Source organism: Grampus griseus, assembly GCF_964374135.1.
Source record: "Grampus griseus genome assembly, chromosome: 20".
NCBI lineage: Eukaryota > Metazoa > Chordata > Mammalia > Artiodactyla > Delphinidae > Grampus > Grampus griseus.
In genome coordinates, this window is record NC_139014.1 from 50744479 (window position 1) to 50761932 (window position 17454).

At 51.0% G+C, this 17454-nt stretch overlaps 1 protein-coding gene across 2 annotated transcripts in view; it reads left to right on the forward strand.

Annotated features, from left to right (window-relative positions):
- Window positions 1–17454, forward strand: part of SLC43A2 (solute carrier family 43 member 2) — a 38707-nt gene that overhangs the window by 12359 nt on the left and 8894 nt on the right. The window contains exons 5-9 of one of the 2 annotated variants that reach the window (XM_082678694.1): window positions 186–262; window positions 13547–13639; window positions 15422–15555; window positions 15639–15841; window positions 16276–16422. In XM_082678694.1, the coding sequence (XP_082534820.1) occupies window positions 186–262; window positions 13547–13639; window positions 15422–15555; window positions 15639–15841; window positions 16276–16422 (654 nt within the window). Of the gene's footprint in view, window positions 1–185; window positions 263–7783; window positions 7863–13546; window positions 13640–15421; window positions 15556–15638; window positions 15842–16275; window positions 16423–17454 lie in introns of those variants that run through there. The other variant, XM_082678695.1, reaches the window with a different exon arrangement.

Sequence of the window (17454 nt, forward strand, 5' to 3'; positions counted from 1 at the left end):
CTCCGTAAAATAGGCGAGAGGAGGATGAGGCAGAGGCTGGGCCAGCTCCCCAGGTGTCCGGCACTAACGCCTGATGGCTTGTCAGGCGCTCAGCTGCGTTTGTTCGGGGCCAGCTCCTTACCCAGCACTGGTCCCTGAAGCTCAGCCGTGGTTCCCCGCTTAGGAGCTTTTCTGCTTCATTCCAGCTCTCTCCGTGCTCATCTTCATCGCCCTGGCTCTGAATGGCTTTGGTGGGATGTGCATGACATTCACCTCATTAACAGTAAGTACCAATTTTTTTAGGAAGATCTCTAGTTCGGTCATCTTCTTGTGAATCTGAGGCAGCTTTTATTGTCTTTGATTTCCTTGCTTTCCGTTTGCCTGCCTCTGCCTGGGTATCCCAAGCAGTAGAGGGTCATCGGTGGTGAGGCTGTGGCAGCAAAGCCAGCTTCGGCCTCCCAAGCTGGGGAGGTCCTGCAGGCAGAAAGGAAGGCAGCAGAGCGGGACTCGCGGAGTGGCCGGTCCCCTGCCTCCGGACCATGACTGAGGTGCTGAGGGAGCCATGTGCCTAGAGAAGGCGGGACCCGGGAGAAAAAACCTGCCACCTGCTTTCTTTTCTCATATTTTCTGTGGCAAGAGATTTCTTGCTAACAGTGCAACCTTAAAACACACCTCTCTTGGAATCACCCTGCCCCTAACTGTTGCTTTGTTCAGAACTGAATGAAAAACTCTGGGGAACACATAGGCTGCCTCTCTGCTGGGTTTTCTAAATGCTGGGGCACAGAGAGCCCTTCTGGGCACAGGGAGCCCTTCTGGGGAGGGTTTCTATGGTAGCACCAGAACGCCACAGAATGTGCTTCTTTTGGAAATGGGAGAGGCTGCAGGAAGGTCTGGGTTAAAAGAAAGTCAAAGAAGGAGGAAGAAGGGAGCTGTGTGCAGGCTCACCTGGTCAGGCAGGTGTGCCTTTCAGAGCTGGCCATTGGGAAAGAAGTGAGAATGCTAGGCTTTCAGAGAGATTTCTCTGTCCAACAGGAAGGTGTGGACCATCTCAGTTTCCCGTTGAGAAAGTATTTATGAAACAATACCTCCCATCACTATTTATTTGCAGTGCATTCACTTCTGCTTTCTCTTTCCACTAATGAGTCAGGAGTCATGCTTTTGAAGGGCCCTCGTTTAGCTTTGAGGGAGCTCTGGGGACTTGCTGGTCTTCTTGTAAGGAGCTTGAAGAGTTACCGACATCTCTTTGACCCCTTCCTACAGGCTGTGAGCCAGAGGCCAGGCCTGGCCCAGTGCCTCTTCTGTTCACCCTTCCTGCGTTTTGCTGTGTTAACTTTGACCCGGTGGGAAGGATGAAGTGCCTGGGTCTGGGTCCATGGAAATGGAACACTCGGTGGGGTCTGTGTTAGGTGAGAGAGGCTCGGCCCAGGACCACATATGTGCTGTGCTCGGGGAGTGGGGGACACACACGTATCTGGGAACTCTGGTTGCCTTGCCCCTTTTGGTGTGAAGGAGATTGACTTTGTACTCTTTTGTACATTTTTATTTATTTATTTTTTTAAAGCTACTATTTCTTTTTTTAATTTTTTTGAGGGAACATTTATTTATTTTTTGGCTGCGTTGGGTCTTCGTTGCTGCGCGCGGGCTTTCTCTAGTTGAGGCGAGCGGGGGCTACTCTTTGTTGTGGTGTGTGGGCTTCTCATCAAGGTGGCTTCTCTTGTTGTGGAGCATGGGCTCTAGGCGCACAGGCTGCAGTAGTTGCAGCACGTGGGCTCAGTAGTTGTGGTGCACGGGCTTAGTTGCTCTGCGGCATGTGGGATCTTCCTGGACCAGGGGTCAAACCCATGTCCCCTGCGTTGGCAGCCGGATTCTTAACTACTGCGCCACCAGGGAAGTCCTTATTTTTATTTTTTTAACCAGGTAGATTTATAAAAAATGGATATATCTCCTTCCTTCTCAAATTCCCAGGGGAAAACAAATGTTGAAACCGTAAGACATATGTTAGAACTGTCAAACGTACACAGATTCCACTAAGTTGTATAAATTGTGAAGCAGGAGCCGTGGTTCTGTTTGTTTTTTGATAGTGTGAACACGACCACCTCTTTCATCAAAATGAAAAATAAAAATCTGGCATCACCCCCGTTATTTGAGCCACACGATGCCTATGTGATGGCAGCTCTGAATTTCGGGGTAGAAGAAAGAGATGGTCCTTGAGGAGTTTACGCTCTGAAATACAGAAAGCTGCTTTATTGTAATAAAGCCTAAGACAAATAGATAAGAACCACCACACCACGAGTCCCCTTTAAGAAAGTCTTTAACGGGAATAAAGATGCAGACCTACTAGAGAATGGACTTGAGGATACGGGGAGGGGGAAGGGTAAGCTGGGACAAAGCAAGAGAGAGGCATGGACATATACACTGCCAAATGTAAAATAGATAGCTAGTGGGAAGCAGCCACATAGCACAGGGAGATCAGCTCGGTGCTTTGTGTCCCCCTAGAGGGGTGGGATAGGGAGGGTGGGAAGGAGGGAGACGCAGAGGGAGGAGATACGGGGATGTATGTATATGTGTAACTGATTCACTTTGTTACAAAGCAGAAACTAACACACCATTGTAAAGCAATTATACTCCAATAAAGATGTTAAAAAAAAAAAAGAAGACAGTCTTTAAAATGAGTTCATAGTTATTGTCCAAGAAACCTTTAGGGGAGGCTAGTAGGCTCATAAGGATTCTTTTTCTTTTCTTTTCTTTTTTGCGATTATAAAACAAAAAGTAAGACGTCACTATTTTGGAAATATAAAACGTGGACTGTAAAATCCTATAAGCCTAACTTCATCAGTTTAGAATGTAACTCTCCATTATGAAAAAAAATAAGAAAATCTGGATATACTAATGTTGCTCTTTTTAAAAGAAATACTGTTACAACTTGCCTTTTTCACTTAACAGTGTATCTTTTACGTCTTTTCCTGCCAGTCCTTAGAAATCTACCTTATTATTTTAAACTATGGAGATTGGCCTCATTATTAAACAGTTCCATGTTATTCTATAATACAGATGTGCCATGCTTTATGTAACCAGCTTCCTGCTAATGGACTTTTGGGTTGGTTTCCAATTTTTCTGATTTATGATGCTGCCGAAGTAAACATCCCTGTACATGTATTTCTGTAAAATAAATTCCTAGAAGTGGGATTGCTGGGCCCCAGGATCAGCATGTGTTAAATTTTAATATAGATTGTCAGATGGTCTTCCCAAAAGTTTATACACAGATGCTAGCCTTCCAGAATGTCTGAGAGGTTTTCCTCCACACCCCTTCCGATACCCTGTCATTAATCTTGCAAACATTTGCCGGTCTAATCTGGTGAAAACTGATATACTATGATTTAAAATTTTTTTCCTTGTTAGTGAGATGGAGCATCTTTTCACCTCTTTTTTGTGATCATTTGTATTTCTTCTGTGACTGCTTCTTTGTGTCATTTGTCTTTTTTTACAGGGTTGTTTCTCTCTTTTGTGTGTGTTTTTGAGCACTCTCTCACATACAAAAAAATTAGTTCTGTTTCTGAGTGAGCAAGGGGTCTTACCCTAGGTTTTTGTTTGTTTGTTTGTTTGTTTGTTTGTTTGTTTGCGGTACGCGGGCCTCTCACTGTTGTGGCCTCTCCCGTTGTGGAGCACAGGCTCCGGACGCGCAGGCTCAGCGGCCATGGCTCACGGGCCCAGCCGCTCCGCGGCATGTGGGATCCTCCCGGACCGGGGCATGAACCCGCGTCCCCTGCATCGGCAGGCGGACTCTCAACCACTGCGCCACCAGGGAAGCCCTACCCTAGGATTTTTTAGGCCTCTAGGCGGTCCATGAATAAGCTTCAGGAGGGCTGGGCACTCCCTTGAGATTCTCAGCAAGCAAGCACATTGTGTGTGTGTGTGTCTGCATGGGCACACACATGCCCTGCAGGTGCATTTTTCTAGAGGAGGGTCTGTTGCTTTCATCAGCCTCTAGTAGGTCTGTGTGAAGCCAAACGCACTGCAGCAGGAGTGTTCCTGCTAGCTCTTGGCTCTCCCAGAGGGAGGTAAAGACTGCACAGGCCAGATAGTGACCAGGCAAGAAAGCCATCTAATCATCACCTGCAGCATTTGGTTAGCAGGCGTCTGTTTAAGGGAGGTTGGTGGCTTGTCCTCTAAGGTCCCCATTCTTGGATCTAGAGCAGAGGTCAGCAAGCTGCAGCCCCCAGGACACACCCAGACCACTGCAGGTTTCTGTAAACAAAGTTTTACTGGCACAGAGCCGCTCCCACTTGTTTCTTTTGTGCTGTGGCAGCAGAGTGAAGTCTTTTACAGAGACCACATGGCCTGCAAAAGCTAAAATAGTTAATCTCTGTCCCTTTACAGAAGAAGTCCAACAACCTTTGGTCTAGAGGCACCAAGAAGCTGCTCAGTCACAATTCCCTGTTGGAAAGCAGGGGTGACACCCACCCCCAGCCCCTGCTCACTCCCCTTCTAGTTTCATGGCCCAACTCCCTAAGCACCATTTTTTGTTTGGTTTTTTTTTGCAGTACGCGAGCCTCTCACTGTTGTGGCCTCTCCCGTTGAGGAGCACAGGCTCCAGACGCGCAGGCTCAGCGGCCATGGCTCACGGGCCCAGCCACTCCGCGGCATGTGGGATCTTCCCGGTCCGGGGCACGAACCCATGTCCCCTGCATCGGCAGGCGGACTCTCAACCACTGTGCCACCAGGGAAGCCCCAGCACCTTTTTTTTAAGGTTTTTTTTTTTTTGGATTTATTTGTTTTTGGCTGCGTTGGGTCTTTGTTGCTGTGCGCGGGCTTTCTCTAATTGTGGTGAGTGGGAGCTACTCTTCTTTGCGGTGTGCAGGCTTCTCATTGTGGTGGCTTCTCTTGTTGCAGAGCACAGGCTCTAGGCACCCGGGCTTCAGTAGTTGTGGCTCGCGGGCTCTGGAGCGCAGGCTCAGTAGTTGTGGCGCATGGACTTAGTTGCTCCGCGGCATGTGGGATCTTCCTGGATCAGGGCTCGAACCTGTGTCCCCTTCATTGGCAAGCAGATTCTTAATCACTGCGCCACCAGGGAAGCCCCCTAAGCACTTTTTATGTCATCTGTTTCCTCCTCCCCATGCTGCCCCTGGCCTGAGGGACCTCCTTGGGCGTTCCTCTGTCCTGTGAGGCCTCAGATAAGGAGCCTCTCCGGAACAGACCCCGAAAGGGGAATGAGAAGCAGGTCAGTGAGGGCAGGGCTGGAGCTCTTGGGCAATGTTCCTGGGCTGGCCGAGGCTTCTGCTGAGCAGAGCTGAATCTCGTTCTGACACAGCCCAGGCCTTTGAGAAAGCAGAACTGTCAGGATCGGCTCCCGGAGACGCCGAGCTAGCAGCACAACGGTACTTTCTGTTTGGGTCTCCCACCCATGTTCTAATTGGGGGAACAAAGGAGTCTTCAGGGTCGCCTTTAGGAGCTTCCTAAATCAAACCTCCTGCAGCAGCTCTGGGTCCATGGGTAATCACTCCGTAATAACCTGGGAATCTGGGGGGAATGTTGCCAGGGAAATCTTAATTGGGGGACTTTCTGAGTCCCAAGGGGTTTTGTGTTGCATGGGCTGTGGTATAAATAAAGATGACCAGAGACAGTGAGCCGCTACCCCCATTGGTGGAGAGGGGGCCCCAAGATGGCAGAATGCCTTTCCCCACAGGCCTGTAGACCTCCCTACAGAGCCGGAGAGGTGTGCACTCATAGGTGATCCCATCCCCTAGGGCAGAGACTGGATCCCATGCCAGGTGGGCTGCTTAATGGCTAGAACTGGCTTTCCCAGGTCCCTGCCGCAGAGGGCCCCGGGCAATGCGACACCCTCAGAGGAGGAGGGTGCGGATCATTGGTGGTGCAGGGCACACCCCGAGGTGCCGAGCCTCAGCCTCCCCCCTGGACATCTGGACAGCACACTCTGGTCTGTTTGCTCAAGGCCTCGCATTTGCTCAGGTCTTTAACTCGCTTCATTGGCTCGAGGAAAACACCAGCCGGTGGCGGAGGCAGCGTCTCTGGGCCGCCATCCGACGATCCGGGGCCAGGGTTGCTTAGAGATGGGAACAGATGCCGCCAGTGTTGTGAGCATGTCATTTCCACTTCATTCCTCTGACCCCTGTCAGTGTGGTTGAGATGGGGAGTTCTGAGCTGAAACCCTCCCAGAAAAGTGATGACAAAATGTTGCCAGGCTCCTTAATGAAAAATTTCTCTGTGGGCTTTCCCTATTTGATTTATTGAAGTCTTACTTTGAACCTGAGGAAGAAGTGATCCCACGGGAGTTGGGGTCTGGGTGTGAAGAGAAACAAATATCCCTCTTCAAACACCTGAGAGAAGGGGAGGGAGAGGATTCTGGGTACAGCAGTGAAGCAAATGCCCCCTGGGAGTGTGTGTGGGAGTTTAGCATTCCTGCTCAGGCCAGGAGAGGGTCCCCAAGGCATCCTACGTGCCCCAGGTGCCAGGTGAGCAGGACCCTCCCAGTGCCCAGAGCCAGCTCTGCCTCTGGGTTTCTGTTCTGAGCCTTGAGAACCCAAAGCAGTCAGCTGATCACCATTGGCTTGGGAAAAATTCACCCGTCAGAGTGCACCACATTCCGAAGTTGCCCCAGCACGTGACTCGTTCAGGGGTGGACAGAACGTGTAGTGGGGACATCGGGGATGGACCTGGCTGGGAAAGCGGATGAGGTGACTGGGGTGTGGAGCCCCTCCGCCTCACCCCTTCGGCAGTGGAGCGGAAAGGTGACCACAGGACCTTCTCCGGGCAGTGTGTGCTTGGAGCTGTTGGCTGGGAAGGGTTAGAAAAGAGGCTGGCTTTGCCGAGTCCGCTTGTCCAGACTGGCACCTGGATCCTGGCCTGTTCAGGTTGCACAGAGCTCTGCGTGTGTACCGCCGCCACCTGCAGACAAGGCTCACCTCTGGAAGGGGCCTGAGGACCAGAATGCCAGCCCCTCGCCCACCCGGCGCGGCACGCGGCTGCTCCCTGAGGACCCAGCTGGCGGGCTGGGGAGATCACTGATTTGGAAAGTCGGTGCCAGGTGGCTACACAGTGGCTCTTCTGTCCCGCCCGCCAGCAAGCCCCAGGCCTGAGTTGGGGGGCCCTGGGAACAGAGGCATCTTAAAGAGGGTCCTCCAAGGAGGACGGCCCACCCTCACCGTGCTGGAGCCTAGGCTTCTGGTGATTCTCATCCAGTAGCAGCCTCTGTGGCCAGCACTCCAGGGGAGGGGCCATCTGCAGCTGCTGTTTTCCCCTCTGGGAAGGTCACACAGCCTGTTTACAGTGCAGCCCAGGGGCTGAGAGAATGAGTCACCACCGGCTCACGCAGGGATGGCCTCCCCATGTGAGCCAGGCCAGCACGGAGGGCCGGTTCTGCCCGGCTGAGCCCCCTCCAGCCCTAGTCCTCCCCGAGGCAGCAGGGGTGGTGGTGGGAAGCACACAGAGCCCAGGAGGGGGCCTGCGCCCCCCACCTGCAAGTGCAGTTGTGAGCCCAGGGTCAGGAAGCCGCCCCTGCTGAGTGTTTTCCCCGCATCTGTCATTGCAGTTCAGCTACAGCTTCCTACTTGGCAGAAGACATGGTTCTTGCCCCTCCGCCCGAACCTCAAGCCGGTACTAGGGCACTCTGCTCAGTACTCAGCCACCACTCACTCTATCACCAGGGCTTCTGAGTGGCCATTATGTGCAGCTGAGGTCAGGCAGAAGCAGAAGGAGAGAGGAGGGAGGGAGGGAGGGAGGGTCATGTGGAGACCAGTGGGGGAGGAGACTCAGACAAGAAGATGAAACAAGAGAGAGTCTACAGCCAAATGCAAGTCCACTTGACAGTGTGGCCCTGGACTGTGGGGAGGTCGGCCAAGGAAGGTCAAGGGGAGAGAAGGAGGCAGGTAGGTCTAAAAGGAGCATCGGAAAGGATCTAAGAAATCTCTAGTGGGGAGAGCAAACAGAATGCTTAATAAGGGACGCAGAGAGGTGAGAGAGGCAAGGGTAATTGCCTTGGCTCCCCAAATCAAGTGTGTACCCTTCAAGGGCCATGTGAGTTTTCCAAGACACAGAGTAACCCAGTGGCTATGCACGTAAGCTTGACCTGCTTTGAATTCCAAATTTGACCCTTACCAGCTTGGGGGAGTCCCTTGACTTTTCTAATCCTAAAGTTTTGTACCATTAAGTGAGGGTAATAAGTGACACCTGGGACTTCCCTGGTGGCGCAGTGGTTAAGAATCTGCCTGCCAATGCCGGGGACACGGGTTCGAGCCCTGGTCTGGGAAGATCCCACATGCTGCGGAGCAGCTAAGCCCACGTGCCACAACTACTGAGCCCGCGTGCCACAACTACTTAAGCCCATGCACCTAGAGCCCGTGCTCTGCAACAAAGAGAAGCCATCGCAATGAGAAGCCCACGCACTGCAACGAAGAGTAGCCCCTGCTCGCTGCAACCAGAGAAAGCCTGCGCGCAGCAACAAAGACCCAACACAGCCAAAAATAAATAAATGAATAAGTTTATTTTTTTAAAAAAGTGACACCTATCTGGTAAGGATGTTTTGAGGGCTTTTAGGATAATAATAGTTGCTATTATAATAATAATGCTATTATATGATTTAGTATATTAACATAACTATGTTACATTATTATACAACTTAATAATAAGGAAAAATCCTCTGATCGAGCTGCTCCTGGGCACAGCAAATGGGGGAAATTTCCTCTGGCAGGCATGACAGCTTTGGGAGGAAGGGAAGGAAGTAGCTTAAAGGATAAAACACAATTAGTATTAACGTATGAAAAATAATTAATGCCCCCAGGGAAACCTTCTTGTCTCCTGTGCTTGCTATTTTGTGACCACACATTTGACTACTGCCAGGATGTTTATGCTTTGGGTTTCGCTGGTCAGGGTCATCCTTGATACTGTTTTCAGAGAGATTTCATCTGACACAAATGTTAGGTAGTTCCTAAAAGCTGAAACAGACTTTGACTACCTATTTAAGCACTTATATTGGTTAAAAAAAAAAAACCCACCATGAACTAAGAAGTTAAAGGCCAAACTAGGAAAACATACCTACAGTATATGGACAAACAGTGAGGGTCTTTAATATATAAAGAGCCTATGCCAAATCAATATGAACAAATTAACATCCTCATAGGAAGAAAGGACAATAGGAATATAAATGACTGATTTTAAAAACCATAGAAAAAATGTTCAAAGTCATTAACAATCAATAAATGTAAGTTTTTTCAATTTCAATTGGTATACGTTTTCTGGAAGGCAGTTTGGCACAGAGTATCACAAAAACTTAAAAATGTGTATTCCCTTTTGCCAAATGATTCTACTTTTGGGAATTTACCTTAAGGAAATCATAGCTATATGCATGTATGTTTATCTTCAAGGATGTTCATTAAAATGTTATTTATGATAAAAATGAAAAAGGCTCTGAGAACATCAGAGAAATGGTTGCATAAATTATAGACCATCCAGAAAAGGAAATACCGGACAGTTGTTACAAATTATGTTGAAGATGAATACTAAATTACAAAATATTTATAATATATCAAGTAAAAAAAGAAAAAGTTTATAAAATAATATGTAGCATATGATCCCAGTTTGGTTACAAAGCTATAGGTATTTATGGGAAAAAGATTGAAAGGAAATATATCAAAATGGTAACATGGCTATATCAGGGGAATTTTTATTTCATTCTTTACGTGTACTTTGTTCCAGATGTTTTACAATGGACACGCATTGCTCTTCTAATCAGGAAAAATAATCGTAATTTAAATACAAGATGTACATGTTGGTAAGAAGACTGCATAGCGTGGTTTGCCCTGAGGCTCTGTACACCCTAGGAATGGCCCTGCTGACTAAAATAACATGTTAGAGAGGAGAATTTTCAGGGTGTTGCAAAGAATGTTCCAGGCAGGGAGAGGCAGGGAAGCAAGGAGGGCAGCTGGAGGTTACTGCCCTTTTCCAGGCATGAGGGCAAGTGTCTCATCCAGGACCAGATGTCAAGTCAGTCTCCTCTCCCAGCTTCCCGTTCTTGCCTGTCCTGGATCCCGTTCTGGGGAGAAGACTCCAGAAGATGAGGTCAGAGTTGCCCACTAGCCCCAAGCCCCTGTTGTTCTGTTCTAGCTTGGGTTAGGGTAGAAGGAAAAGGGCTACCTAGCAAGCAGTCTGCTCTTCAGAAGTATCCCCTCGCCCTGTCAAAAAGTTGGGGGCACTCTTTTTACCCAGAGGTGACAACTGCAACAAAAGGGTTTCCTGGCTTGACTGCACCGAGTGGCTTCTGTCCTCCATCTGCTCTTCTGGTTGGGTTCTAAGCCCTCTTTGACCCCTTTCACATGCCCTGTGGAGGCTGGAGTGGCATCCCAGGCTAGAACAGTTTCCTCTTTCCTTACAAGCAGAACTAATCTTTGGATTCTCCCTGGGGCAGATGTGGCCCCAGAAATGCCTGAGGCTGCCTTGCTGGAGTAGCCAGCGTGGCACAGCCCAAATATGTGAGCTCAGAACCGAGGCATGTCCTCTGAACCACAGCATACCTGGGAGGCAGGTGTGCAAAGAGTGAGGTTGTGCACCTTTAGTGCTCACTCGGATGTGCCTGGGCCCCCATGAGCACGTCACATTTCCTCTGTCTTTGCCTGGGGGAGTTTCCATATGCTCCTTCTCTCCCTCTGACCCTCTCTGAGAAGACTGAGTTGACACAGGGGCTGGAAGAAGAGATCTTTGTGTGCTGGGGCTTCTTCGGGTAGGCTGGAGAGCCACCCTGGCTTCATGCCGTAGGATGGCTTTGTTGGCCATACACTATAGATTAATTCATGTTCCTTTTAAATCCTGGGATCCCAAAACATCTCAAGTCTCTTATTCATGTTTTTTTTTTTTTCTTAACAGTGATACTGAGACATAATTCACATACCATACAATTTACCTAAAGTATACAGTTCAATGGTTTTTAGTTTATTTATAGAGTTACACAGTCATCACCAGAATCCATCATATCACCCCAAATCACATCTCTGTACCCATCAGCATTTCTCCCTATTCCTCCCAGCTTCTTCCACCCCAGCCCTAGGCGACCCCTAATCTGTTCTCTGTCTCTATGGATTTGCCTGTTCTGGACATTTCATATGAATGGAATCGTACAATTTTGTGCTCTTTCATGACTGGTTCTTTCACTTAGCATAATGTTTTCAGGGTTTATCCATGTTGTGTTGATAGCATGTATCGATACTTCATTTGTTTTTGTGGCTGAATGATATTCCATTGTGTGAATGTACCACATTTTGCTTATCCAGTCATTGATGGGCATGGAGGTTGTTTCCACTTTTTGTATATTATAAAGAATGGGGACTTCCCTGGCAGGCCAGTGGTTAAGACTCTGCGCTTCCACTGCACGGGGTGTGGGTTCAGTCCCTGGTCGGGGAACTGAGATCCTGCATGCCACAAGGTACAGCCAAAAAAACCAAAAACACTGCTAGAAACATTCATGTACACATGGGCATATATTTTCATCCCTCTTGGGTATATATATACCTAGGAGTGAAATTTCTGGGTCATATGGTAGCTCTGTGTTTAATTGAGGAACTGCCAGTGTTCTCCAAAGTGGCTGTATACCATTTTACATTCCTACCAGTAGTGTAGGAGGGTTCTCATTCCTCTGTATCAGCACCAGCGTTTGTTATTATGTGTTGTGTTTTTTTTTTTAATTATTATTATAACCACCCTAGGGGGTATGAAGCAGTATCTCATTGTAGTTTTAATTTGCATTTCCCTATGATTAATGATATTGAGTATCTTTTCATAAGGTTATTGGCCATCTGTATGTCTTCTCTGGAGAAATGTCTATTCAGAAATGTCTATTTGCCCATTTTTTAAAATAAATTTATTTTATTTTATTATTATCATTATTATTTTTTTGGCTACGTTGGGTTTTCACTGCTGCGCGCAGGCTTTCTCTAGTTGAGGTGAGCGGGGGCTACTCTTCGTTATGGTGCACCGGCTTCTCATTGCGGTGGCTTCTCTTGTTGCGGAGCACGGGCTCTAGGCATGCGGGCTTCAGTAGCTGTAGCACACAGGTTTCAGTAGTTGTGGCGCGTGGGTTTCAGTAGTTGTGACTCGCGGGCTCTAGAGTGCAGGCTCAGTAGTTGTGGTGCACGGGCTTAGTTGCTCCGCGGCATGTGGGATCTTCCTGGACCAGGGCTCCAACCCGTGTCCCCGGCATTGGCAGGCGGATTCTTAACCACTGTGCCACCAGGGAAGCCCTATTTGCCCATTTTAAAAATGGTTATATGTGGTTTTTTTTTTACTGAGTTGTAGGAGTTCTTTATACACTGCAGATACAGGTGCCCTATCAGATAGCTGATTTGTACAAATTTTCTCTCTTCTGTGCCTCTGTTCGTTTTCTTGATGGTGTCTTTGAAGCACATTTTAAATTTTGATGATGCCCCTCCTTCATTTTTAATTGTGGTCAGAACAGGCAGAAATGATGAGGGGCAGGTAAATAAACACATTCAAACGGCCTCCGTTCAGCAAAAGCAGATTAGCTTGCGGGCAGCCATCACGTGGTCTGTGTTTGATAAAACCCCAAAATGATTGCAGACAAAGGGGGAGGGGAACATATATTAGGTCCATAGAAACACCTGAGTTCAGTGAAACAGGTTGGCAGATCCAGGGAGCGATTCTCAATGCCAGGGACCTTGTGGGTGTGGCTGGGAAACCTTCAGTACGCGGTACGAGCGCCCCTGAGGTTAGCAAGAGCAGCCAGGACTGCCGTTTGAGGAGGATGCGCTTTGCCCCATGTCTGTTTGGATCCATGACCGAGTTGCCATATTATACCACGTCTGGATTTGTATGGAATCACTGGGGGTTTTAGCTTCGCAGTCGTGTTGGACGGGCCCAGAGCAAGCTGCTGTGAGATGGGAAGAGCGGCCTCACAGGGAAGAGAGCCTGAGCCTCCCTTGCCGTTGCTCTTTCCAGATGGAAAAGGGGAAAGCCCTCCTTGGACCTAGAAATTCAGACGCAGGACTTCCGGGCCAGCCCCCTCGTCCGCCCTGGGGGCTATAGAATTCTGATTGGCACCTTCCAGAGACCTACTCTTCTCAGCAAGAAAAGCAGCCTTTGCTGACATCTGGTCCTTCTGGGACACGGATATTTTTATTTATAAAATGATCTCATCCTCAAATAGATTCTTATTCCTAACAGGCTTGCTCCCTTTGAGGGTTGCCTCAGGCTCCCAGCTGTGCTTGCTGGCATCTTCCTGTAACCCTGCAAAGGCAGAAGGACCTGGCCTGTGCCGGAGAAGAGAGGAGGGATGTTTGCCAACCAGGAAGTCTACCAGCTCTGTCTTCATGTGCAGAGTCTGAGTTCTGTATTACTCTCCTCCCTTCCTTTATCAACCTCAGTCTGGGAAGAGAAAACTTTCAATTAGCTGCGATTACCCCTGGACCGATGCCCCCGTGAATCACACGGGGAGGAGAGTAGATAAGAAATGGTACCTGAGGATGTCATGATTCTTTCTTCCCCTCCTCTTTCATCCGTCCCCTGTCTGTTCTCTCAGCAGAAGTCTCCCTTGCTTCTTATCTTTCAGCTGCCCAACATGTTTGGTGACCTTCGGTCCACGTTTATTGCCTTGATGATTGGATCCTATGCCTCCTCAGCAGTCACCTTCCCAGGAGTCAAGGTGAGCGTGTGTACCAGTGTCTGAGCAGAGGCCTCCTTTAAGCCTCCTTCAGCGCTCCCAGAAGAGGGAAGTCATTGCGGGTGCTGGGGCCCCCCCTTCCGCCAAGCCCCATCTGGGGGCAGGATGCACCTGGGCAGCATGGGGGTAAGAAAAGAAACCTGGGGCTTCCCTAGTGGCGCAGCGGTTGAGAGTCCACCTGCCAATGCAGGGAACACGGGTTCATGCCCCGATCCGGGAAGATCCCACGTGCCGCGGAGCAGCTGGACCCGTGAGTCATGGCCGCTGAGCCTGCACGTCTGGAGCCTGTGCTCCACGACGGGAGAGGCCACAACAGTGAGAGGCCCGCGTACCACAAAAAAAAAAAAAAAAAAAAACTGCTGTGCGTGGGGCGGGGTGGGGGGGGTTGGGAGAGGGGCAGGGGGGTTGGGAAATCCAAGCATATCACTGCAAGGTGTGACTGAAGGCTGCCTTTGCGTTTCAGGCCTGGGGACAGAAAGGGGGTGAGTGTTTGTCCCCAGTCCTGAGCTAACTCTAGTCCCCCCACCCCCAGGCCTGTTGCTGTTAGGCTATATTGCTCCCCACTGCCAGAGCGCTGCTCGCAGCCAAGTTGGTTCAGCTGTTTCCCTCCCAGGCAGGATTCTGAGCCCGTGGAAGTCACACAGGGTCAGGATGGAGCAAACACCTCACTGTTCATCAGTCCCAGTTCCTGCTCCCAATCCTGTTGCTCCTGAAAGGGCTTCAGAAGGGGCTTCTCCCTTCTGTGGCACCAGCACCACATAAATCCCCTTTGCTGAGAGGTCCAAGAGGGAGAGGCCATAGGGCAAGAGGAGGAGGAGTCACAGAAGGCGTGGGCCAGGGGCTTCCCTGGGGATCCAGTGGTGAAGACTCCACGCTTCCACTGCAGGGGGCACGGGTTCGATCCCTGGTCAGGTAACTAAGATCCTGCGTGCCACACAGCGCAGCCAAAAAACAAAACAAAAAGACGTAGGCCGGCCGCCTGGACTTCGAGGCGCTTGCAGGGGCTGGGGCCAGACGTCTGGATTTTAGGGGTCCTCGAGTTCCTGGAGTGCAGAGGAGCCTACAGGTTCCCCCTCCTCCTCTTCTCCGTGTCTAACTGCTGGTCCCCTCCCTGGGTAGCTGGGCTGCTGTCTGGCACTACTCTGGGGACTCTTGTGCTGGAAATCAATGGCGATAATGACATTAACAGGCTTGCAGGCTTCTCACCTGCCAGGCCCTGTGCTGAGCCCTCTACCCGCTTGACCCCCACCTTGACACCATGAGGGTACATGCCAGTGTCACACCCATTTCACAGAGGAGCAAAGCGAGACTTCCAACTGTTCATTCCTTGAGTATTTTTCTGGCCCCTACCGTGTGTATGCTTCAGGGTACTAGAGAAACATCAGTGGACGAGGCTGGAGGTTCCTCAGGGAGCTGGCCTAGTAACAGATGAGGAAATGAATCAAGAAGTCAAAAACCTCAGCCAGGGCTGTTCACTGTGAGCCAGTGATGTGACAGTGATGGGTGGTCTGGGAGGGCCTCTCCAAGGAGATGACATTTGGTCCAAGCTGGAGGCATTTGGTCCAGGGCGAGCTAAGATTATTGGAATGCAGGTGCCTGACGACCAAACACCCAGGCTGATGGGGCCATGCCTCCCCTCGCAGCTGAGCGCAGGGAGAGCAGGACTGCTGGGTGCCCCTACCCGCTGCCCGCTCCAGCTTCCCTCTGCTAACTCTGCCCTCCACCCTGCCCTGACTCCAACCGCTACCCCGTTATGCCTCTCAGGTCATCTACGACTTCGGTGCCTCCTTCATCGTCATGCTCGTGGTCTGGGCCGGCTGCTCCGGGCTGGTTTTCCTCAACTGCTTCTTTAACTGGCCCCTGGAGCCCTTCCCAGGCCCAGAGGACATGGACTACACGTAAGTGGACGTGCGGTCTGCTCCCACCCCTACGCCGGCGAGGGGCCCTGGCAGCGCGACAGACACTCTCCTGTGGCCTCTAGGGTGAAGATCAAGTTCAGCTGGCTGGGCTTCGACCACAAGATCACTGGGAAGCAGTTCTACAAGCAGGTGACCACGGTCGGGCGCCGCCTCAGTGTGGGCAGCTCCATGCGGAACGCCAAGGAGCAGGCGGCACTGCAGGAGGGCCACAAGCTGTGCCTGTCCACTGTCGACCTGGAGGTCAAGTGCCAGCCTGATGCCGCAGGTACCGCGTGCGGCCCCCACTTCCCAAGCCTGCCTGAGCCGTCAGCAGGGGCTCCTGAACCCACACCTGCACCCCAGCAACAAGGAGGGGGAGGCCGGTCCAGATGTGGAAGCTGCAGCCCCCTCGGGGGGACCAGCTCCCGCTGCGGGCTTTGTGGGTACCATCTCCCTTAATCCCCATTTCATCCCCCAAAGAGCCGGTGGCACCATCCAGCCTGCCGTACAGACAAAGGGTCAGCGAGGCTGAGGGTCTCACCCAGCTTGTTTCGTACGGCTGGGTGACCTGACTCTGCGTCCAGCCGTCCACCTCATCCAGCATGATTTGGTCGGCAAAGCAGGGCTGTCAGCCCCATGCGCCCAGCCCCTGGGTGGCGGGTGCGCCGTGGCCACGGCGGTACCGCCCGCTTCTCCCTGAGCACCCTCTTCTCCCCGCAGCGGCCCCCTCGTTCATGCAGAGTGTGTTCAGCCCCATCCTGCTGCTCAGCCTGGTCACCATGTGCGTCACCCAGCTGCGCCTCATCTTCTACATGGGCGCCATGAACAACATCCTCCAGTTCCTGGTCAGCGGCGACCAGGACGCAGGTAGGTGGCCTCCAGGCCCCGGGGCGCAGCCCATGAGCGGTGGCCACTCCTGCCCGCCTGAGGTTCAGCCCCCTGCCCGGCTGGGCTGGACCAGCAGGGCCGTGAGATGGCAGAGTCCAAGGGCCTGATTGTGTGTCAGAGCCGTTTCATCACGGCCGGGCCCAACTGTCCTTTCATGTCCCCGTCAGAGTTTCCCGGTTTAGGAGGGAGGAGAGGACTAAAATAACTACGTGTGTTTGGGGTGTGGGGGTGTGTTTTTTGTTGCCTGAGGGGGACGGTTGACGTGTGTGTTCGTAAATGAAAGCACGGCACAGAACGCGGTACTCCACCTGAGAGCCTGTTGAAAGACTATCTGTCAAACCCAACGCCAAGAATTCTCCGGGAAACCGCAGGGGTGCCGCGTGGAGAGGCTGGGGGCCGAGCTGGGGGCTGGGCTACTGCGGCTGGAGACTGGGGCTCCTGGGCCTGCACAGGATCTGTGCCCTGAACCGGGAAGCAGAGCCAGGTGGAGCCTTCCTCGTGGGTAATCCAGTCGAGGCTTGTTACTTCTGGTAAACAGAACTGATAACCCACCTGCCACTTTTCCAAGAGAACACACAAGCTGATGAGAGGTTTTGATTCTACAAAGAAAGTCATTACTTCCTCAGGGCCTGAGCTGAGTCAGCTTTAGTTATCCCTAAGCGGGACAAACACATCTGGTAAATCCTTTTTATTGGCTGTCTCATTGGTGTGCAATGTTTGGGTTGGTTCCCCCACCCCCACCCCCCGCCCCCGGGAAGATCTGCCAGGCACTGTACATTTTTAAAGAGGATGAGAAACCTGGCCTTAGCAAAAGGGGAAGGTGACAAAGAGGCACAGATAGTGCAGGTGCTACTCCAAAATGGGTGTTCGGACGTGAAGCAATGTGGAAAAATCCTATCACGCGCCCTCGCAAAAATTTGTAGCAAATGCAAAGATAGGAAGAAAAAGCACCTGTTTAGCTTTGTCTCGTCCAATGATATTCCCCTAGATTTCTACCCCAGGAACCTTTTA